Genomic DNA, 24,198 nt, shown 5'->3' with positions numbered 1-24,198 from the left:
AAAGTTACGTTTTGTCCAGACCAAGAATGTCTCCACAAAGCTAGTATTTATAATCCCTTTGGATGCTTATTCCCTCAGATTCAAATTCAGGTCTCTTTTCTCTAGAAGTAGTTACCCCAGAGAGAAGGACACTCCGTTACCCAAAACACTGGCCTAGTCACGGTCACACACACTTCTGACATCTTAGGGACTGAGCTTTTGCACCAAATCCTCAGTTTTATTGTAGAAACAGCACTGGGAAAATATGACTATAATGGGTACTCTTGGAGTTCAATCATTTATTAAAACTCAGGTCTGTGTTTACTTCCTGACTGCCACAGATTTCCTGTGTCATTTCAGGACATGTCAAAAATTGCTCACTGTGCTTTTCTCAACTGACGGCCCCTCCCTTAATCCCTGTGCATTAAAGTTGCATTTGTAAGAGATAATAATCCCTTCTCTTTTGTTTCCCAGGTCTAATCAGTTCCAATACTTGCTGTTCAGTGCATGGACTTGTTCTTTGTTTGCCTGATACAACACAATCTTAGTGAAGACTTCAAACAGTTGCTGGAATTCAAATTATAAATACGATAAATGCCAAGGAAGAAAGCCTGTTTTACTCCAGGCTGTTCCATTTGCTCACCAAGTGACCTCTGGTGATTCATTTAGCCTCTGTGCTTCACTTTATTAAATCTAGATAATAACTAGAATTAAAATTTGCTCAAGGCAATGAAAAATTAAGCTGTGAGGGATGTCAAGTAGCATTCAATATAGTGCCCAAAATTGCAAAGAAAGTAAAAGTCTCAAGGAGCCCCACGACATAATGTGACAAGGCACTGGAAAAAGAGGATGCAATGAGCACAAAGCATTGACCAGTCTCTGGGACAGCATTTAGAAAGGAGTCAGAAGATGCATAAAATGAGTAGTGGCTATGCTAAGCCTGGATTAATGTCACAAAGTGCTGAAACCACAGAAGATGAGCATAGTTGGCAGCTAAGGTGTTTGTGTTTTTGTTTACTGGATACTTCCAGTTATCTTCCTGTACTGTTTACTAAAGACCATATCCAGTTTGCCTGAAGCGCTTGCAGCAAAGCCTCCATAGGGCATTGCCCTGGTTCAAGCAAGGTCCAAGGATAACCAGAACCCCAGCCCCAGGGAAGGAACAGCCACTGCTGCTCTTGGGCTCCTGCATGGCACCCACATGAGTGTCTCTCACCGGGGGGCTCCATGTCTGGACCATCACAGGGATTCTTGTTCTCTGCTTATAGAACTAAATAAATGGGCACTTCCAGTAATTAAGGGATCTTCTGCATACAACAGCTTTCATTGCTAAGAATGGCACCAGTGGTGTGTTATAGTTCGTTAAGAACTGTCTTTTTTTAAAAAAAAAAAAAAGTTTTTCAGGTTTATCCTGACTTGGCATATGAGAAGCACATTGTGTGAATTTTATATTGTGGTCAACTTGCAAGAAACAGAATTTTGTTAAAATAATTTATTTAGTAGATTCATTCAAAATATATATGACTCTCCATATATGTGTGTGACCATACCTGCAGCTCTTCAGCTGAGTGCTCAGGCAGTTTAATTACATGGGTAGATTTTAGGACATTCTTATTTGCCTTTACTCTCTTCTTCCTGCTGTGCTCAGAAATCCTATTTCCTATTTTTAATCAGAAAAATTATGTTTCTCATTTCTTAACATGGTCTTAAAAAACAACCTGTCTAAGAGGTAACAACACTGTGCTGGGGAGGAAAAATAAATATAAAGGCAGCTCTAAGGGTTAAACACAAATCCACCTTTTTACTCCAAACTTGCCACCTTCTGGCAGAAGGGAAGCACCCATTTCACTCAGTGGCATTCCCCACAAATGCCTATTCATACAATAAAGATCAACACAAGATGATCAAGAAATTTAGCTCTTAATCTGTACAATAAAACATTTGCCTTCAGTGAATAGAAGCTATATCTTACATATGTTATGCAGAAGGAATAGGCAAATTTTTTTCCCCGTAGCTTCAAGCAGACATTTGATTTTGAAATATTTTAGACAAATCATGGTAAATGCTCTGGTAATCTCTGCAAAGACTGAAGGCATGATGATGCACATGCAAGAGCACAATATATCTGGCAGGGAGTCAGTCGGAGTTTAAAGTTTCCTAACAAGGATGAAGAAGAGAAGCAAAAGGGGACCGAAAATGGGAAAATTGTCTCCAAATAAATATACTGCATTATGCAAACTTGAAGCGTCCGGTCGCCAACCTTGACTTCAGTCCTTCTTCAGGACTGTGAAGTGCTAATGAAATAATGTATTTCAGCTTTAGATCTTTACTATCTCCAGCGCGGCTGGTGCATCTCTTCTCTCAAAGGAGGACCTGTCAGGGCTCCTCACATATCTTCATAAAGCAGTGATGTTCAGTGATGTTACCTTTCATCTGGACAGGGAGGTCTTTCCTAGAGTCCTCTCAACTGGGTCACTTCTCTTGTTACTCCAGTCCCAGAAAGCTTCTTATTCCTGTAATAAACTTCATTGTTTTAAAGTAGATGTCAGGCTATGGAACCCTACAACAAAGACCCTGCTATCAAAAACTACTATTTCTCTTTCACAAGATTTATATTCCAAGTGAAAGGGAACCATTGTGTGGTGCTAGGAAGATGACATGCCTGCCTCCCTTGCCTTACAAACTTGATGAAGGATTCTTTTGTTTGTAATTATCTACCCAAAGTTTTCCTTCATATCATAAGCTATCTGTAGCTTGGGAGGATGTTCACAGGGGTCCTAAGGCAAAAGCATTTACAGAGACTTGTGAACAGAACAAAAGATTTCAGTCCAATTCCCAGTCATTTATGCAGATAAAACATCATGCTTTGCTTCAGGTATGCTAATGCAACACAGCAAGTTCTATTGTACTACCCAAGTGTGTTTCCAAACATGTAAATGATCCATATCCTTAGTATTGCTAAAAGATTTTAATTAAGAACTTATATGTATTTTAACTATTTTAATTAAGAACATTCTGAGTTATGAGCTGCTGTGTCATGTGACTGACATCAAAAACTCTTCTATCTATACTAACTTCTCCAGAAGTCTGCTCCCAGTGAATCCCGGTTTCCTTCTCCTCATTTAACATGCTTCTGTTATACTGATTTTCTCTTTAAAGTAACTAGAAAAACATTTTTAATTCCACATCTTTGTCTCACTCATAAAAATCTTGACAAACTGACAGCCCTCATTTTCTCTGATTCTTCAGTAGTCTTATATTAAGCTTATGTCTCTCATGTGTTAAATTAATTTCTAATCAGGATAGAGCTATTTTTTGTGTATGTTCTTTCCAGTCATCACCTTGGTACTGTCACTGAAAAAAACAAAGGCTGGATGGAAACACCAGTTTCATAGTACAGTACAATCTTCCCTGTTGCAATCTTCCCTTTTCTGTAGTATTGCCCTTTTCAACCCAGTCAAAAAAAAAAAAAAAAAAAAAAAAAAACACCCTAAAAACATACTACCATGATGCTCTATGACTTCACTTTGAGTCAGTGGCAAAAAAACGTGGGTGACACCTGCCTGTCTTTAATTGTAACATGGTCAAACCCTACAAAGAAAGCTGAAATAAATCTACATGCTCCACTCAAATCCTATGCGAGCACTATTTGTAAAGTGGATGTTAAATAACAGAGGTCTCTCCCTAGAAACCAATCCTATTCAAAGGCAGTCTTACTCGGAAGATGACTACAGATGTATTTAGTTCTCCTTAAATGTGAATATTCACTTAGAGTCATAACAGCTTCAGGTTAAGCTCCCTGTAAGGAATTTTACGGGCAAACTCTTCTTTTCCATGCTGCACACCAGCACAAATTAGGGAAAAAAAAACAATAAAATCCTATTCCCTGACAGCAAATGGTACTGCTGGTGCTCCCTTAATTTTCTTTCACAAATTGAATTTGATGGGGGGCAGCAGGGAGATAGAGAAAATACATGAATGTGTGGTCAACTTATGATATAACTGAAATGTGGCTAATGAAGTATATCTAGTTCTTTTTGACCCATGAAATGTTAGTGAATCCTGCCTGCAGGGTGTAGTAGCATGTTAGCACACTACGTGAATGTCCAATAGCTAGCAAACACAAACAGCGAGCAAAACAGTTTCATTACTTGCATGAAGTTATGCATGCAGCAAACTTTGTTTTGCAACTAATTAAGACTGCATGCAAAAAGGGTGTCACATCCTTCAGGCAATTTGACTAAGTGTATAAAAGCATTTGCTACGTAGAACTCTTCTAATCACTTTTCTTAAACTCTTCTCCTTGGTGATCCGGGTAAGTCAATTTTGAATCAATTACTTATTGCTATCTAAATATTATCAAATGATAGGTTAAACTTAGGAAATATTAAGGGGGTATTCTTCCAGAAATATACTTTCTATTGACCTTTAGTTTTAAGTCAATTGAAGTTTTATATTTCAGAGGTGGAAGCTGGCATTTGCAAACTATGTTAGTGTTCAGGACAACTGTTCATTTAGACTAGGAATGGTATATAAAATTCCCTCAGAACTCTAGAAAGTCTCAATAATTTCATACTGGCAAGCATTCTTTTCATACTATAAAGACTATGTCACATTAAACAAATTAACATTGGAAAAAAATATTTTTTTTTTTTGATGTTCTCACCTTCAGCTGTCTTCACAGAAAGTAGTGTCTTTTAACAGCTGAAGCTGCCCTAAATATTTTTAAAAGCCTACGGTGACTGGAGCTCATTTTTTTTCCTATTAAAGAGTCACTTTACTGCTGGTTTTGTTTAAAATATATTTTAAGCAGTGCTGAATTACTAATCTAGAAGGATCATACAAATTCTCCTTCACCTCTCTTCATGGGTTCTAGGGTGAGCTTCCACAAGTTGTTGGTCTCCTTCACACCACTTGGGGATCCCTGCCCTTAGACTGATCTGTGGTAGTGATTCTTACCCGGTCAGAGGAAAACGAGCCATTCCAGATCCAGCACTTCAGCTGACAAAATAGCCTGTTGTTGCCTTTGTCTTACCTTCAAGTCAAAGGCATGGGGTCAATTGGCAAAAGCTGAAGATGCAGCCCTGAGGTTGGGAGAGGACAACACAGACGCGTGGCTAAAACAAGACATTTAGATGGAGACAAGAAATCTCCCCTGAATTTTCTTTTTCCTGTAGACTCATGGAGTAAATGTTGGGATTCATTTGGGAAATCAGTTTAGGCCCACCCTTTCTGCCAACCCTTAATCTCTTCCACATCAGTTCCACACTGATCAAGTGAAGAAAATTATCACTTCTCCCTCACTGTGTTTGCCGCACCTAATTAGTGTGGGCACAATTCAGGGCAAGGACTGCTTGTTAATCTATAATTAAACAATGCCCAAGAAAACCTGACCTTGATATCAGGAGCAGTTTTAAAGAGCTGTGTGATTTCAAATAAAAGAATCTGTAATCTGGAGGATAACTAATGAGACTAATAAAAGATGGGTGGATCTCCATCCCATTTCTTACTGTTCCACTTTTAACCAGGTGAGGTGAGGTAACTTGCTTCATCCCTGTATTTTGATTTTGCCAGTGCTGGGGATTAAAACTGGAGTTTTAACACAGAGTTGGGCTTTGGTTACAGCTCTCAGGAAGGTTTGAACAGGCAGTGGGAGGGAGACAAACGATTGCAAAAAGAGGATACTGGACATCCAGTCACCTAAAATACTTGCAACTTGGAATACTCCCAATTGCTATATCTAGCACACAACCCTGTCTTCCAAAAATCTTGACATCCAATATGTTATCTTCTTGCTGGACTGACAACTGCCTTTTCTCTCCTCCCCTCTTGCTGTGTTTCAGGTCTGGATCCATCACATGTCTCCCTACGACGAGTGTTGCCTGCCGCCGGGGGTGGTATGCCCTGAGCCATTTGCCCTCACCTCCAATGAGACCTGTGTCATAAAATACCCCGACACGATAGTGGACATAGTGGAACCTGACTCACCACCATATTCTGTGATCTATCCAGGCCCAACTCTCACCACTTTCCCTCAGCAAACCATAGTGGGATCTACTGCACTGTTCGATATCGGGAATTTACTTGGTTCCAGGGGATCTCTTGGGTTCAGGGGCATGTGTGGTTCTGGGACAGCATGTAACTCAGGATTACCATTTTTTGATACAGGAAACTGTAATACTTTGTCTCCTCACTTCTCCAAGCCATTTTGTTATAAAACTTGCAGGCCAGCCTAAATCCATGGATATCCATGCTGGATTAAGTAAAAACGAGAACTGAAAAGACAGATCATGACTAAGTTTATGGATAATGGGTTGTAGAAGTGCTGAGCTCCCACAGTTCCCAGTGGAGTCGATAAAAGCATGGCTTCCTGGCACTAGACCTGCATGAGGACTAGAATTTCCAAACTACAAGAAATTGGAATTTCACCATTGATTTTATCCAAAATTAGGATGAAATGAAAAAGAATTCTCCAAGAAACAAGATTTTCAAAAAAATATTTTTGGTTTGACAAAACTGTATCTCTCAATAAATTAAAGATTTTATGCCAACATTGACTTTTTATTATCAATTCATCTTGAAAACACAATTTCTTAAAATTATACGACTGAAAATCTTGGGTTCCCAAAAGATTTTTTTTAATCAAAATTGACATTCACGTGTATACTTTGCTGAACCAGCATTTACCACCCCTCCCCCCCCCCCCCCAAAAAAAAAAAAAAAAAAAAAAAGTTAGCTCTTAGGCATTAGTAAGTCTTCGTTATACTTTATTTCTGCTTAAGACCCATGATGTACTGGCTTACCAGCTTATTTTTCTGCCTATATCTCATTTAATGCAAACCAGGGCAAAAAAAAAAACGTTCAAGCACTTGTAACAGCAGATTTCATTGTGAAATATTTGTGAGCAAAAAAACAACAACCTATGCAGAACCATGGAACTGGAGATTCACTGTAGATCCTCATGAAGTCCTGGAACTCTTCTGATTATATCCTATCCATCTAATTTTGTGCATGTATATTCAGCTTTTCATTCGCATTAAACATTATCATGCAGCATGCACTTTTTGTTTTTCCTTTTTTTCCCCTACACTCTATTTTTGAACCCTTATGAGTCCCACCTCAAGCTGTGCTGTCACCTGCCTGAGGTGCACCACCCACACCAGCATTAACTAAATCACTACCTGATGTTTAGAAACCTTTGCATTTTTTAAAGCATCCATCCCAACTGCATTTTTGCGTGGAAGAAAAATGCTGTTGTATTCAGAGGGGGCCATGCCCTGCACAGCAGCACAGTGGTTCACTGGAATCCACCTGGCTACAGCAGCATAGAGCACCATGAAGTACCCTCCACACTCCTTCCCCGGTTGTTAGGAGCTCAGAGATGCACAACACATGCAGATTTTCAGATTGTCTTGAGTGCCACCATGAGTTTCCTAGCAAACTAGCAAGTCTATTCTCCCAAAACTGCGTAAAATCGTCAGCTGAGCACTCGCAACAGCAGGGCACTGTGGCAGTCTCTGGGTCACTCTGTTGGGACAACTTGTGCAAAAATCACCTGCAACCTGGATACATGCAACTTAAAAATGCAAAGCAAACATCAATTGGCCAACAGACAACAACAGCTAGAACTCATGTGCTATTAGGCTAAGTATTAATGTGCTGAAGAAGCCAAGCAGGGGAGTGATTCTGCTTTTAAATTGTCTATATTCTGTGACTAGGAAGGATCATCTACTTCTCCCCTACCCCATTATCCTGTGTTTCCAAAATGTTTGGAAAAAAAGACAAGTAGAAGGGGGTGGATTTGAGGCTAGGCCTGTAGGAGTAAATCCATGAAAAATTACATAAAAATTTGTACCCTGAAGTCAGAGACAAATGCTGATGCCTCACAAGATTTTTCAAGTGGAAACCTTCTTCCCTCATTGTAATTCCCAGAGGACTATTTCCAACAGCCCTCCCCATCCCCCAGGACATCCTCTCCATACTAATCTACTCGAACTCTTGGAGTCTGCAAATTAAAGCCGTAGCTTCTATTCCCATAAATTAGACCCACTTCTGATGGATTCTATGTGATCCTTGCAGTAATAGCACGTATCTCTGAAGTTTCCAGGTTATTTCATAAACATTAATTATGTTTGTACACATGCAGTGTTACAAAACTAAGTGTATGCCTTCAGATTTAGACATCCAGATGTTGAGTAACATCCACACTTTAGAAATGTGTGAGGATTTCAAGAAGTATTTTGCAGGTGAGATCATTATTTTACAGCTTTTCATGAAAACAAGCTTTTTTTTTTCTTTTTTTTATTTTATTTTCCCCTCCATTTAAAACAAACCACCTCTCGCATACCCTAAGGCTTTTTGAAGTGCATGGGACAAACACCAAGAAAGTGGAATCCAGGCATCTCCCTCTCTCTCCCCTTTAGCAACCCAGTATGTGTTATACTCAGCTTACATTGGGCATGAATACAAAATATTCATGTATTTTGAATATCTGCTCCCTGCAATAGTCCAGCCCCATGAACATATCTCACATAGTGGTTTATGTAATAGCAGATCAGCTAGTCAGGCACTAGTAGCTACTTCTCACCTGCAAACCTGCTACCACCACACGTCCTACAGATTTAGCTGTGACACTTGTCCTAGCATTGGTGATGGAGGATCCCGGATCCTTCAGGCCAAACCCCACAACAAGGGGAGAGTGTATATGTTCCTTGCTATTCCTTTCCCAAGGATCTGTGCAAGGCTTGTGTTGGTCACAGACCCATAAGTGACCTGGCATATAGGTGTAACTTTGCTGCTGATGCAGTCAGTTGCTACGTGGTCCCAACACTCAAAAAACAGCCATCCTAAAAAGGAGGGCAGGTGTGCACAGTACTGATGTCAGCACTGGGAAGCTCCATGGAACTATGCGCTCTAGGAAGGGGAAGGACTGCTGGGGTCCAGGTTGTGTACTAGAAGCCTGCTTCTATTGCTGCATACTGTTTCTGTACTACCTGGGCTTTGGCTTAATCAGATTTATACTCCCAACTGCTCCCTGCAGTTTGGGAGGTGCTTCTCTGAGGGTCTCAGAGAAAATCATTCACTGGGAAATCTCCAAAATGCCCTCAGGGAAAGAGTTTCAAAATAATTCCAAAGTGCTTTGTATTGATTTACATAGGCAAAGTGCCTATTATAAAGTTAATATCACTTAACTCAACTTTGATGCCCTGGGATCCGATCTTTACTAAGAAGTAGCTATTTATCTGGATCAGATGCATTCAATAATAAACCCTGAGTATGCAAAAGTTCATCACTTCAAACTTTCCCATGAGGTAGGTTATGTTCCTGATTCTCCCTAACATTCTCTTCTACCCCTCTTCCATTTCAGAGGTCTTCTATGTGCACGCAGGACCATAATAATCTACTCATACTATTCGTATTCTTGTCTTCTCTTTATTCCCTAAATTGCTACTTCTACATTCTTTATCCCTAATTTCTGGTCTGCCCTCTAAAGGAACTGTTCAGTAATAACACCTATCTATGGCTGTTTTAGAAGAAACAAGTTCAAAATTCTCATCTCATACTTGTTTTTACTTTTTCTGCACCAACCACAGGAACAAAACAAATTGAACCCTACCTTATCAGGCTCTGCACAAAAATATCAAGTAAAAAAGAGCACTTTAAATTACATGTACAAACTTCATTTGTGGCACTTTACTGACAAAGTAATCCTCACTTCCAGCCCCTGAGCTCTAACTATTTTTACTGCCACTAAGGGCCAGACCCCCAGGCTGTGATGTGGCAGCAGAGGTCTGTGTGCCAGACAGCATTTCTCACCCTGTAACCATCCCAACTCTGAGGTCTGCCAGGGAGGACATAGGATGACTCGCAATGAATTAAGCTGCTACACCCACAGATTGCTAAAAATACTTTCTTCATTCTCCTGTATAATTTGTTTACATTCCTGTGGTTTGATCCTGATTAAATAACTTCAGGTTTCCATACCATAAATTGTCCTTAAATTTTGAGGTGAATATGTGGGATGTCCCTGAGGGGAAACTCACTTGTTAAATATATCCTGCGGAATGCTGAGAGCAAATACTTTCAAAGAATTTTGTGAAGGCTCTACAAAATCTTCTATATGCACCACACTGCATTATTAGAAATAATCAGTGTTTCAGTAAACTCTACTACCACAAGATTGACACCCCCCCCCCCCCCTCTTCCTATATGCCAAAACCCATTCTGCATGTTCTTCATTCAATTTTCATTGAGAAATAACTGCTTTAAAGTGAAGTTTCAGATATGTACAGTTATTTCATATAACATCATTCAGAATAGCAGAGGGATGTTAGAGTTTGATAGAGCCAAATTGCACCAGACTCAGATCTAATTATTGGTTAATATAAGATTTTTCTTAGGTCTCTGATCCAAACTCTTGTTCTTTCTCAGGAATTTTTTTCCTCCTATCAGAACACCTCTCATTGTTTACACATATTGCTCCTCATATACCTGCAATCTGTCTCCATAAAGGGTCTGGCTCCATTTTCTCTATAACTTGTGCTCACCTAGAATGGCAGTTCAGCCTTTTACTTTTGTGCATCTGCTCATCTATAGTGACAAATACATAGCAACAGTAGCTCCTTCTAAACCTTTCGACAGATCAGTCTGATGATCCCAGATATGGTCCCATTCAGGGACCATCCCTTACATTGCTATTTCATAGTCAACACCAGGCAGGCTTCAGCTTGATTATGACATTTCATGTAGTGAAATTTGGATGTACACCGTTACAATTTAATCTGGTCTGCTCTTTAATTCTAAGAAACCAAACAGCATCTTCAGCATCCATATTTATAGTCGTGTTGAAGGCAACAAGTCACTTAAGACTAGGGCTGTGCACCTTACCTGTGGCAGAAGGAAAGCAGCTTGCTGCTTTTCTGCCAGGTACCATCTGTGCTGCTGCCTGACACTGTGCAATGAGGGGCTGGGGGCCAGTGTTTGGGAAGCAGATGAGAAAAATAAAGAAAACTCAAAACAAAGGGAAACTGAGGCAGGTTATGTAATGACACACAGGGCAACTAGAGGGAGCTGTGGAGGCTAAATAAACCAGGGTTGACTCGGTGTCTTCTAAACCTGTCTGCAGGGTTCACGTTTCTATCTAAATGTTAAAAATAAAAATAACAAAACAAAACAAATAACAAAACACAGCATTAGCAGGAAAAATAAATAAGATCCATGGTAGGATCAGAGACAACACACAACCTGCATAAACTCCAAACGCATTTTACATCATTTAAATGATTTCTTTTGCTTTCCTGCTCCTAATAAATTAGCACTTAGACTTTCTTGTATTACAATACATTTCAACACTGTTCTGGTCAGCACGTAGTGAAGGAGGTGTCTCATCTGCCCTGCTCCCTCTGCTTCCTTCTGTGTTCCTTGAACACCTATTTCCTCTGAGTTTCTCACACAGACTTCAATTTGTTTACATTTCTTTGTTGTTTTTCAATGCTCAAAACCTAGGTTAATCCCACATAGCAGGGAAGAAAAAGTAGAAGTCTTTGCTTCTTGTACCCTGTTTCCTGGGCTGTTAAACACAAGTAATGAATTGGTGAAGACATGGAATATCCAGGGAGCCCTGGACCCCACGTCACTGGTCCTGACAAGCCTGGAAAGCAGAGAGCCAGCAAGCAACCACTTGTCACAAGGCCATTACACAAGAAAAATTTCCCTTTTTTAATCCACTAGTGCTATTGAAAGACCTTCAGAAAAGTGCCTGTTCTGCTGAACTGACAAACATGCTTGGAGAAGCCTGATACGCATCCTGGTGGACTTTTCCAGTATCTGTGCACCTTTATTCAATTGTTCTCCTTCTGCCATACATTGGGATTTATGAGGTGTTTCTGGAAACACCCTATGTAGTTAGCGCCATGAGAATGCTGAGGACTGCAAATGTTTCATAATCATTTATGAATATGTGGCTTATGCAAATAGGTCTATAATAATAATAGCCATCGGTGACGCCTAGTGTTGGGCAATAGTATCACCTTAAAGGAGAGATATCAAGGTCATTTCTGGCATTATCCTAATTAGACTCTGATGCCCTGCCTCAAATTTTGAATTATTCAACTTTCACTTGTAGTTTGTATAAAACCAGAAAGCCAGAGATTCGGCTAGCATAAGAAATGTTGGATCTATACATTAATACATAATTGATTAACATTTGCTAATGATCTGAACTTATATTTTAATTCTTACATGCCTAATGGGCAGAATTTTTGCTGATACAATGTGTTTACAGATGATGTAAGCATGTAGAGCTTCTTTGAAGTACCCGGAATGAATGTTGCAGATCTACATCAGCAGAGCATCCATCCACAAGCATTTTCCTTTGATTATTTCTTCATTAGCAAGTGCCCCTGACTCAGCTTTACAAAGAAGACTTCTGTGCTCTGAAGTTGAACAGAACAGGTTTGACCACATAGATCATATCTTAGCTAGGCAAGAGCTATTATTAATGATGGCCCTGCCTTACACAAGGGTGTAATTTTCTAAAATAATTTTAAAATTAATAGATGCTCACAATATTAACATTGTATATTGTGGTGTATGCAGTCTTCTTTCCTCTTTACCTTTTGTTGCCTTTATGAGTCACTCCAGAGTACAACATGAAAACCAGAAGGGAAAAAAAATAAAAATAAATCTGTAGAATATTGCTAAATTATGAGGGAATTCTGAAGAGTTCATTTTCCTGTGGGGCAAAGGGACTACATCTTAATATGACAGCCAGAATTCAGTTCCTACTTATTTCCTGTACTCATGGGTATCTCCCAAATGCTGTGGAGATGAAGCAAAAATCCAGTATGCTTAGCTAGAATACTTTTATTGGGATGAATTTCACTCTTGTTACATGTGCTTTAAAAGTCATGTTTTGAAATAGCAATACGGGGGGGGGGGGGGGGGGGGGGGGGGGGCAGCAGTCTTCTAGCTACAAATTATGCATAACTTAGAACCAGGAAACCTTGAGAACATCGGAGAAGGAAAAGGAAAAAAAAGAAAAAAAAGAAAAAAAAAAAAAAAGAAAGAAAAAAACACTATTTGCAGTTGAATTGTGAGTTCCTTTGATGCATACTCCGTATTGACACCACCTCGCAAGAACCAAACCATGAAAACCTGAGGCCACCTCTGCTGTGGCCTATATCCACAGCTCAAAGACTGCCCCAGTATTCCCAATACCTGAACTCTGCCCTCATGTGCACAGAGGAGCAGTGCACGAGGGGAGGCTCCTGAATACATGGAGGCTCCCAAACACATGGAGGCTCCCTCTGGTGGAGGCAGTCTCCAGGGCGGGGGAGGACCTCAGTGACAGGCGTGGGTGGGAAACCCATTTTCTGAGAAATCGGTCCACTCTCTTCCCTCTGGAGGGAAGCTTTGTGCATAAAGACACCAAGTACATTAAAAAAGAATTTCATGTCATAAACACCATGACAGTGGGTTTAATTCTTTTTAATGAAGACACCCTAAACATCCCCCAGGCTGTAAAGCTTATCAGGAATATTCTGGAGACATGGGGAAACAAGATTTCAAAGTACTTCACAAACATGTTAGTATGCCAAACTTGGAAGTTATTTTATGTTAATAGTAATAATATCCTAGTGGATTTGGACTGCTCTGACCTCATACAGAATGAAAAGTGTAAAACATTTATTTAATCAACTCCTCATTTTAGACTTCATAATTGGAGATGACTTCATTTTTATTTAATAGATAGTTTTGTGATAGTTCTGCTGTTTAAAGTTTTTGCACCAGATAACTCCTCTGGCTTGGGTAAGAACACATCCATCAGCCTCACTAACATTATATCAGATGAGGAAGAAGCCCTGTGCTTCTAGAGATTTATCTAGGCATGGAGAATGTTAGGAGATGTTACTTGTATTTCCAATATGGAAAATAAATCTTGCATGTGTTGACACAATTTGTCACTGACATTTCTAAAACTCCCGGTGCAATCCTGTTTTTAGCAAAGGTAAGTCACTAGAAGCCTATTCATTCATGTATTTTTAATTCCTAATGAAATCAGTAGAGTAAAACAAGGAAATTTCAGGATGAAAGGAACTTGCAGGCTACAGTCTGCATTTTGAATTATTACCTAACTTAGCTTTAGATAATCATAAACAGTGAGCAAAACAATTACAGCAAGTACAGGAGTAATACATGCAACAAAGTTTGCTTCATAAGTAATTAAGGCCCTTTACACAAAGGGCGTCTCAGATCCTCCAGGCAATCTGAGAAAGGATATAAATACACTTTCCGTGCAAGGTTCTTCTCACTACTTCTCTTGACTTGTTCTCTGCGGTACACTGAGTAAGTCTGATTTGACAACTATAAAAATCTTGAGTTTAATGTTATTTTAGCGTAAGTTTTGTTAAACTTGGGACTAAATCCTCTATCAGAGACATTAGTAAGCATCTTTCTACAGATGTTTTTTTGTCTGCTGGATAAAGGCTGTAAAATAAAAGGAAGAGTTTTTCAAGACTCCTTTGGGCTACTAATTTTATGAGAGAATTGGGAAATTTTACTCTCCATTTAGAAAATTTCTCAGAAAAGTACTAAGAATAGATTTTAGCTCTGTTTTTACATATATGCCATGCATAAGAAATTTGTCAGTTGTTAAGTGGGGGAATTTTCTAGACAACTGTTGAAGTAAAACCTCATTGTTTGAAGGTAGTTTGGTGTAACTACAGAGATGCAGCATTGCTTTTATTCTTAATCTGTTTTAGCTAATCTTAGCTAATTTATTTGGAGTCCCAACAAATTACACCTGGTGATGGTTCGATACTATTACATAATGTAACTGTGGAAAATAAGCTTTCATTTCTAACTAATAAAATGTGACTTTGCTAGCATTTTAATGTGCTCTTACAAAGATGGAGGTAAGCATTTTTTTGGGTCAAAGCTAAATTCTAACCTAAAGGTATTTGGGGAAAAATAGCAGACATGCTTCCCCTCTCCCTGAAGAATGATGTATTTAAGAATCCTTTTGAGTATATTTGAAATTACTTTTGAGAATACAGCTGAGACAAGTAAATAGATGGGAGCTCATTGCCCTGCCTATTCCCTGTGCTAGCATCTTGTACAAGGTAGCACTGAGCTCCTGAAGTCAGGGAAAGTAGCTTTTAAGATACTTTCATTTTATGCTTTGTGGTTTAATTGTTTATTATAAAGTGTTTTTGGCTACATAATTTAAGAACCTGTATATCACTTCTCCATACATAAGACTTACTGATTTTATAGATTAGCTCCAAATTATCCTCCCTCTACCTTTAGAAGCATTCTGCATTTACTTACTGTGAGGAGTGCTTTAAAGCTGCCATATCCCCTAGTCCTCATTTTCAAACGTTTAAGGACAGTAATTTAATACACTGCAACACACAGGGCTTAACTGAGAACAAATTAATACTTTTTCCTTATTCTTCACTGTACCATGTCTTTGATTTACAAGTTTAAAAATTAGTGTGATGCTATACCACGGAGAACTAGCTTGTGTGTAGAGATTTAATGTGAAGAAAGAAATAACCATTATTAAATTTGTCTGTACCCAAGCCCCAATCTAGAGCTGCAAGTTTTGCATTCGGGTTGGCAAAACCATTCATCCACAATTTAAATATTGTCAGTGTGGTGTTTTACTTATTAAAACGGTATTTTTAATCCCCCTTTTATTCTTAGCCTTTATTTCTTCTGTGCTTTAATGGAACAATGCTCGGTAATACCAGAAATTTGCATGGAAAATAGAAGACGTTAAGCAGGCTGCTAAACAGATCACTCGGTACTCAGGTTTTCTATTGAAAACCTGGCTCTCCCCGCCCTTTGCACCCCTCTCTGTAAAACAAAGAATGTAGGCACTGCCTTGAGAGGCTGCCTGTGGGAGGAGGAGGGAGGCTGCTGGAACAAGACCCAACCCGTCTCCAGGAAATACTGCAAGAGACGGGGAGCTTTTAGAGCACATGTGTGGTTTGGAATTGGCACACAGGAAAAGGGCCAGATTTTCGCTCCTAGAGGATGAGGAGGGAGCACGATTAAAGCAGCAAATTAGAAAAGATAAATAGATGCAGGCTAAGTAAAATGTTGTTGAGCTGGGGAGAGAAGCTATGCTGTTTTCTTTATTCAAATTATCTCTCTTAAGATCTCTTGGAGTCAAGCACAGAAGTATCAGCAGCCAAGCACACGGGGTATATTTGGGGTTTTTTTCCCCTATTTTCCTCCCTTCTAACTTCACAATGAAATTGCAGGACCCTCCTCCGCAGCCAGGCAATGGCTTCCGAGCAGCTGGCATGCAGCAACCCCTGCGAGGCGAAGTGTCCTCAGCCCCTGGCTGCCAGCAGCAACGAGCCCTGCGTGGTTGCCTGCGGCGACTCCCGGGTGATCATCTACCCACCACCCGTCGTCGTCACCTTCCCAGGGCCCATCCTCACCACCTACCCCCAGCAAACAGTGGTGGGAGCCTCAGAGCCCTCCGAGGTGGCCCTAGCGGAGCCCCCTGCTGCAGCCCCCCTGCCAGCAGAGGCCCAGGGGAGGCTGGAGGCTGCAGTGGAGAAACTCACCCCGCAGGTTATTGCTCGCCCAGAGCCTCGGTGCGCTCCTAAATACTCCTACACATATTCTTCCCAATGGACACATCCATGCAACTTGTACCGCTCTGGAAAACGGTGGACATACTGAGCTGGGATGTGGAGCGGCTTCAGGTAGCTCAAGCCCCTGGCAATGCAGGAGGGCTGAGCGGCCAGGCAGGAGCTCAGCATTGGGCATTGCCTGGCTCCAGCTGAAGGAGAGCTGTGAACACTCAGCACCTGTGAGAGGCAGCTCATATGTGCAGTTTCTCCTTTTGCCTTTAGCTTAGGTTTGTTAGCCTCTGGCTTTCTGGTTTAGTCATCTGCTTACGTTGTGCTTTGTTTACTTCAGTTACGTTATTGACACTGAGTCTAGAGAGGTGACTTAGGATGCTAGAAATTGCACACAGCAACTGCACCGAAGGAAAAAAAAATATATATGTATATATATAGGCTGCATCACTTTGGTCCTGGTGATAAACCAGACTACAGTGAACCCCCAGAAAGATAATCTTTACATTATGTACAATTTTGTTCCAGAATTGTAGAAAAGCTGTCTCCTTCCAAATAAATTTTCTATACCAAACTATGACTTTTGGTTTTCATTACAACATAATTGCTGCTTTTTTCTTTCACTTCTCAATTGAATTTATAGTATATTTATTCGTTGTCATAGGTATTTCATGTTTCCTCTTTGTGCACAAGTATCACAAAATCACACACACACTTTTCTACATGATCTCATTAGATATGAGCTTAATATTTGACAGCCCCCAGGACCAACCTGAGTCCCTGACAGTTGCCACTTCTCAGGTAATGATCTGTGCCAAATTTCCCGTGTCCATCTCAGGACAGAGCAACTTTCCAACACTTGGACCCAAGCCCCAAGCAAGGCATGCCTTGCTGGATGCAGCTCTCCAGGTGGAGAAATCCAGGGCCTAGGCATAGCCTTCCAACACATAGCAAGAAGCTTCCCTGAGGCCATAAGACTGAAAGGAAGCTCCAGAGATACCTGCAGAGGAAAGCAAAGGCAGTAGACATGCTGCAGGGTGAAAACTTGGTGCATCACAACTGGTGGGTGGCAACGATAAGCAGAAGTTTCCAATGAGCTGAAAAAACATTGCTTTGTGTCCCAATAAACATTTTCTTTTGTCTTTCCATCGAGAGGAAAGGAAAAGTGTATCAATTTCCTCTATACTAAATTGTTTTTAATGTGAAAATGTGCATAATTTTCCCACAGGATCAACAAGAAAGAAACGCTTAACTAGTTTAGTTTCCATTCCTCTATTAATCATTAAAAGCATAAATCTGAATTTTGCCCTTAAACTTTCCCACATTTTATTTCAAAATGTTTTCTAAGAGAAAAACAGTGCTTCCACAAAAATATAACCAAACCCACTTGCCATCTGGTATTTCACATCATCACCAATGTATAAAGATATCTCGCGTCAAAGTGAAGACAAAATTCAGACAAGAAATTTTATTGATGCAATACAGATTCTTTAATATGAATGGAAAATGCAGTAGAAATTGAAATAAAAAAAAAAAAAAAGAAAACAAGAAAACAAGAGAAAAGAGAAAACACAGAAACAATGAAATGGAATCACAGAAATACTAAAGCTGCAGCAAGTTACAACACAGGACTTCACCTCAAAGATTTCCCCTTCTTAACACCATTCAGGAACCCTTGATCAGGGCAGAGAGGGGAGACACTCACCCGAGGATGAGCACTGCTCTACTGCATTGCAGATAGAGGGGAGCTTTAAAAAGGCATTGTTAATATCCTGAAGCCCCCAGATACATATCTGCAAGGTTATTCTCTGCAAAAAAGCAAGGAGCAGTAGATTAAAGTAGCTGCTTTGACACAGCTGAAAGAGGGACTGAAAGATTTGTTCTGCATCTGGTGGTAGAAATCAAGGGCAGCTCTTTGTAAAGGCTCAAGGCAGATGCAGCACTGCATTCCATGGGCCTTTGGAGTTTAGCAGGGCCCGCAGTTGCCACTGAGGTACCTGAGGCCCCGACGCCAGCCACCGTATCCGCAGCTCCCAAAGGCTCCATAGCCCCCATAGCCACCAAGGCCTCCGTAACCCCCAAGGCCTCCGTAGCCCAAAAGGCCACCATAACCCCCAAGGCCTCCATAGCCCCCAAAGGCACCACGGCCTCCAAAAGTGCCGCCAAAGCCCCCTGCAACAGCCGGGACTCCCGCCGAGCCGACCACAGTGTGCTGAGGGAAAGAGCTGAGGATGGGCCCGGGCAAGGTGAGCACCGTGGCCGGGGGCTGGATCACCACGGTGGAGTCGGGGCACTGCCGCACGCAGGGCTCGTTGGCGCTGTCAACCAGCGGGGCCGGGGCAGCCACCCCGCACACAGGGGCAAACAGGCTGGAGCAGGACATCCTTCAATTTGAAGGCAAAGCTGTGAGAGAAGGCAGAGCTGGGGTCAGAACATCATCACATTGCAAATACCCTGTTGCCATCCTGTACTTGGAGCTTCTGCCCCAGGAAATGCTCTGCACCAAGTAAATCAGTCAGAGCATAAGCACAGTTTTCACTTGGACAGCTGGTGTGAACAACTTGATTTCCCTGACACAGAGGACACAGGAAAAACCACATCATCCAAAGCACAAAGAAAGAGAGCCAAAGGACTCAATTGCATTGGAATGCTCAAAGCACCATGCCTAAAAAAATCAATATCTATCCTTTCTGTAGCTATGAAACACTACATTAAAACCAAGCCTATACAACACTGCAAAAACAAAGGCAGAACCCACACCAATACATCCAATTGATGAAGTGACTGCTGAGGAATAGAAGAGGCACATAAAGCATGGACTTACCTGAGTGATGCAGTAAGAGACAAGTGGAGGACACAGGATAGAGGGCTGTGAAGCCCTCAGCTCTTTTATACCTGCTAGAAACAGCCTGCAGCATCGGGCAGGTGGCATTGGACAAAGCCCCAGATATTCATGCAATAAAGCCATCACGAATCATGACAAACGTAGAGATGCAGGGCAATTATATCCCTCCACATTGGGGAATTTGAGACTCAAACGCATCCTGGGGAATGGGGAGGTGATGGGAGGAACAGGCTGCGACACATAACTACATGAAAGGCCAGCCACTCCTGAACCTGACCTCATGGCAACAATAAACTCTGATTTCTTCCTAATCCCAAACTTTGTCTATGTGGAAGAGTCATGGGTATTTAGCAGAAGAAGTGCTTTGAAACCCTCTGCACAGCAAGCATGCCTGTCATTACTTCCCTTTTATGAGCTGGTAAACAGAGGTGGTATAAGTTTGGGTAAAGGGATGAAGCTGTCCCACCCACTTGAAGAAGCTACCAAACACCATCACAATGTACAGACAAGGGCTGCAAAGCATTTGGGTGGGAGTTGAGGAGCATCCCTAACCATTGCCCTTCTTCTTGCCCTATGGGGAATGCGGTACTCCTTGTTCTCCAGTTCACCTAAAGACCAAGCAAAGAACTCTGGCAGTGTTGGCATTATGGTTGAAGCCCAATCAACCTGGGGATTAGAAATTCATTGATGTTTCTTGTTACTGTGAGGTCAGCTTTAGAAGCCAATAACCCTTCATATTAGCGGCAATCATGGTTTCTTCTTATCATCACCTCCCTGATCCCAAGGGCAGGTTTGTACCTCAGTATCCCCAGTGGTGAAGGATATAATTGCCTCACATCTTCACATGTTTAAAAAAGAGTTTCAGATTTATTGTATGAATATCTGGGGCTTCCACCACGTCATCGTGCCCCATGCCATGGGCTCTATGGGAAAGGTGTAAAAGGGCTGAAGGCTTTGCTGCCCTCTATCCTGCTTCCTCCGCTTGTCTCTAAACAGATCACCTGGGTAAGTCGTGCTCTTGGAGGCTTCTCGGGGCTCTCTCCCTGCCTCCATCAATACAGCCTCTCCCCAGACCCTTGCCTAACTCTGCCTGCAATTTGCAGTACTCCTTGCCTACGTGGAGGATGTCCTGCTCCAGCCTGTGTGCCCCTGTGTGCGGGGTGGCTGCCCCGGCCCCGCTGGCTGACAGCGCCAACGAGCCCTGCATGCAGCAGTGCCCCGACTCCACTGTGGTGATCCAGCCCCCGGCCACGGTGCTCACCTTGCCCGGGCCCATCCTCAGCTCCTTCCCTCAGCACGCCGTGGTCGGCTCGGCAGGAGTCCCGGCTGTTGCAGGGGGTTTTAGCGGCACTTTTGGAGGCCGTAGTGCCTTTGGGGACTATGGAGGCTATGGAGCCTTTGGGAGCTGCGGATACGGTGGCTGGCGTCGGGGCCTCAGGTACCTCAGTGGCAACTGCGGGCCCTGCTAAGCCCACCTCTGGCTCCAGTCTGTGATGAAGGAGAGCTCTGGAATTGGCCTGCAATATTCCCACCTGATGTTGCCGTTAAAGGCTCTGCTGTAGCATCATCAAGTTGAAGAGCCTGGAGGTCTCGTGCCTGCATGGGGCTCCTCTGTGCTTCTCCTCCCTGCTAGAGCTTTGCTTTAGGAATCAGTGCCCCATGATGATACAGCTAAGAATTGGATGCCTCCTGTAGCAAGACTGCTGCTCACCAATGCTCTGCCTTCTGCAAGGAGTCAGGGACTACACTTCTGCTATCTCCCTACTCCCCTGGACCTGAAATAAAAAAAAAAAAAGCTCTGTTACAACACATTCTGGACCCTGTCTTTTCTGTGACACTTCCTCCATTCGTTTCATCCTGTGAGGTGTGGGAGCTGCCATCGGGGAGTCCTCAAGAGCACCACAGGCGCTCCCTCTGCTCCTCCAAAGGCCCTGCACACACGGCCGTTACAAGAGGGTCACCACAGCTTCCTCAAGGGCAAACAACTGGTTAGCGACAACAGGGAGGCCAAGGGGCAGAGGAAGGAGTTTGAGGGATCCCACCAGCCTTTACTCCAGCCTGTTCTGTTTCCCTCCACTTCCTCCCACATCTGCATGGAGCACTATCAAGCTTTTCCCCACCACTGGGCCAGAAGCTCTTCCCTGTATACACAGCTTGCCTACCTGTAGCCGGGGGACACAGCTCTGGCCAAGTAGGACAGCAGTGCTCCACACAGCTCCATGCTGCAGACATGCTGCCAGACCTTGGCTGCACTTCCTCACACACCAGCACACAAAGCAACCTGCATGGCCAGGCCCACAGAACACCTGGCCATAACAGCTGTGATGAGGCACACCAGCTGCCTCCCACCACTCTGCCCTCACCCAGCATGCACGGGATGCTATGTGAGGCAGCACCCTGTGGTTGGCTGGCGGTCCTTGCACTGGAGCCTAGGGAGTTGTGTGGATGGGCAGAATTGGAAAAGATGTCCCCAAGCACAAGAGGAGACACACAAACTTCTGCGCAGGTGGTGGAGGAAAGCTGTGGCTGCTGTGACAGTTCACAGCCGTTTTCCCCTTCCCCTGCTTGACAATTACGGGTGATGCGTGTTCTCCTGAGCCCCCACCACTGACCAACGTGCTGCCCCGCTGCTCTTCTTGATTTCCCTCGCAGGAACAGTCTCAAAGAAAGACCACTGTGCAGAGCCAGGATCACACGATCAGAAGACGTTTGGGAAACGAAGGGACATGAGGCGGGTACGGACACGAACCGCCTACTCAAGGCCTTTGTGCTCCCTGGCTATGGATGGCTGCAATGGGTACATGGATGTGAGGGGAACCTGGGGCAGATTTGGTTGCGTCTCCTTCACCCCTTCCCAGTGGGCACAGTCAGAAGGTGGCAGCAGCCCTGACCATGCAGTGGCCATCTCTCTGTCTCCCCAGACCTCCACGGCTGACCACAGAAAAGGCAATATGAAGAGGTCAAACGTGCTGTGGTGGCTGTGCAAGACGTCCGTTTCTCTGTCATATTCTCAAAGTAGTATTGGGGATGCGTTGCCTTTCTACCCGGTGAGAGAACGGAGGAGGTTCAGGGGCATGTCCTCTACAAGACCCACTGGGGCCTCTGATCTTCAGTCGCAATGCCCTGCCCCAGCGGCCCAAAGACCCCAGGAGCAAAGGCAGGAGTGCAGCCAGCAGCCCAACTGCCCTGGCTCTGAGTTTTGGGGGAAGTCTGGAAGAAGAATGATGAAGAAATACCATGGGTCAAGAATGTGGTGCAACAGAGCTTTTATTGAAGGTCCAGGGAAGCAAGGAGACGGCAGAAGGGCAGCCCCTGGGCAGAGGCAGCCTCCAACTCCTTGCAAGATGCAGAGAGGAGGAGAGCAGCAGCCAGCCACAGGAAAAGGCAGTTCCATGGGGTTGCATTGTCATGGGGCAGCAAGTCCTGAAGCAAAGCCCAACTAGGACATGATAAAGAGAGAGCTGGGCCCCATGAAGGCACAGGACCTCCAAGCTCTGGAGACGAGTGATGCCAAAGCGGAGCTTTTCCTGCTGGTGTCACGTCGGGACGTTCCAGGGCAGCTGAGGAGCCCTCCTTGTTCAGGGGCTGGAGCCAGAGGTGGGCTTAGCAGGGCCCGCAGTTGCCACTGAGGTACCTGAGGCCCCGACGCCAGCCACCGTATCCGCAGCTCCCAAAGGCTCCATAGCCCCCATAGCCGCCAAGGCCTCCATAACCCCCAAGGCCTCCGTAGCCCAAAAGGCCTCCATAACCCCCACGGCCTCCATAGCCCAAAAGGCCACCATAACCCCCAAGGCCTCCATAGCCCCCAAAGGCACCACGGCCTCCAAAAGTGCCGCCAAAGCCCCCTGCAACAGCCGGGACTCCTGCCGAGCCGACCACGGCGTGCTGAGGGAAGGAGCTGAGGATGGGCCCGGGCAAGGTGAGCACCGTGGCCGGGGGCTGGATCACCACGGTGGAGTCGGGGCACTGCCGCACGCAGGGCTCATTGGCGCTGTCAGCCAGCGGGGCCGGGGCAGCCACCCTGCACACAGGGGCACACAGGCTGGAGCAGGACATCCTCCACGGAGGCAAGGAGTACTGCAAAGGGCAGGCAGAGTTAGGCATGGGTCTGGGGAGAGGCTGTATTGATGGAGGCAGGGAGAGAGCCCCGAGAAGCCTCCAAGAGCACGACTTACCCAGGTGATCTGTTTAGAGACAAGCGGAGGAAGCTGGATAGAGGGCTGCAAAGCCCTCAGCCCTTTTATATCTGTCTCAGGGAGCCTGTGGAATCAGGCAGGAGGTGGAAGCCTCAGATGTTCATACAACAATGCTGACAACCCCTCATGACACACGTGGTGATGCAGGGCAATTATATCTCTCCCCATTGGGGACACTGAGGAACAAATGTGCCCTGGGGAACAGGACCGTGACAGGAGGAGCAGACCATGACATACACATACATGAATGGCCAGCCACTGCTGAAGCTGATCTCATGTCATGAATAAATCCCAAAGAATTCCTAATCCCCCAGGTTGATCGGGGTTCACCCTCAGTACCAACAAAACCACAGCTCTTTACTTGGCCTTCAGATGAATTGGAAAGCAAGGAGTAGCACATGTCCCACAGGGCAAGGAGAAGGGCAATGGTTAGGGATGCTCCTCAACTCCCACCCAACTGCCCTTCAGCCCTTGCCTGTACAGGGTGATGGTGAGTGTTTGGAAGCTTCTGCAAGTGGGTGGGATGGCTTCATCTGTTTACCCAAACTTCTACCACCTCCGTTTACCACCCTCTGAA

The 24,198-nt window shown here is 43.6% G+C and overlaps 4 protein-coding genes across 4 annotated transcripts; 2 read left to right on the top strand and 2 right to left on the bottom strand.

The window, feature by feature from the left end:
• Positions 1-16,272: 16,272 nt before the first annotated feature.
• Positions 16,273-16,680, top strand: LOC311219750 (uncharacterized protein; the record flags this gene model as incomplete). The annotated part of the gene is made up of 1 exon (XM_084303028.1): positions 16,273-16,680. One exon carries the CDS (start codon positions 16,273-16,275, stop codon positions 16,678-16,680), a length of 408 nt encoding a protein of 135 aa, XP_084159154.1.
• Positions 16,681-18,546: 1,866 nt separating this feature from the next.
• On the bottom strand, positions 18,547-18,963 carry LOC311219730 (claw keratin-like; the record flags this gene model as incomplete). Its single annotated transcript, XM_084303007.1, has 1 exon — positions 18,547-18,963. The coding sequence occupies one exon, from the start codon at positions 18,961-18,963 to the stop codon at positions 18,547-18,549; it is 417 nt and encodes a 138-aa protein (XP_084159133.1).
• A 1,586-nt stretch (positions 18,964-20,549) lies between these two features.
• On the top strand, positions 20,550-20,894 carry LOC311219761 (claw keratin-like; the record flags this gene model as incomplete). The annotated part of the gene is made up of 1 exon (XM_084303041.1): positions 20,550-20,894. The coding sequence occupies one exon, from the start codon at positions 20,550-20,552 to the stop codon at positions 20,892-20,894; it is 345 nt and encodes a 114-aa protein (XP_084159167.1).
• A 2,134-nt stretch (positions 20,895-23,028) lies between these two features.
• Positions 23,029-23,481, bottom strand: LOC311219727 (claw keratin-like; the record flags this gene model as incomplete). Its single annotated transcript, XM_084303004.1, has 1 exon — positions 23,029-23,481. One exon carries the CDS (start codon positions 23,479-23,481, stop codon positions 23,029-23,031), a length of 453 nt encoding a protein of 150 aa, XP_084159130.1.
• Positions 23,482-24,198: the final 717 nt, after the last annotated feature.

Source organism: Netta rufina, assembly GCF_964035555.1.
Source record: "Netta rufina genome assembly, chromosome: 29".
NCBI classification, from domain to species: Eukaryota; Metazoa; Chordata; class Aves; order Anseriformes; family Anatidae; genus Netta; species Netta rufina.
This window is presented reverse-complemented; position numbering and strand designations above follow the sequence as displayed.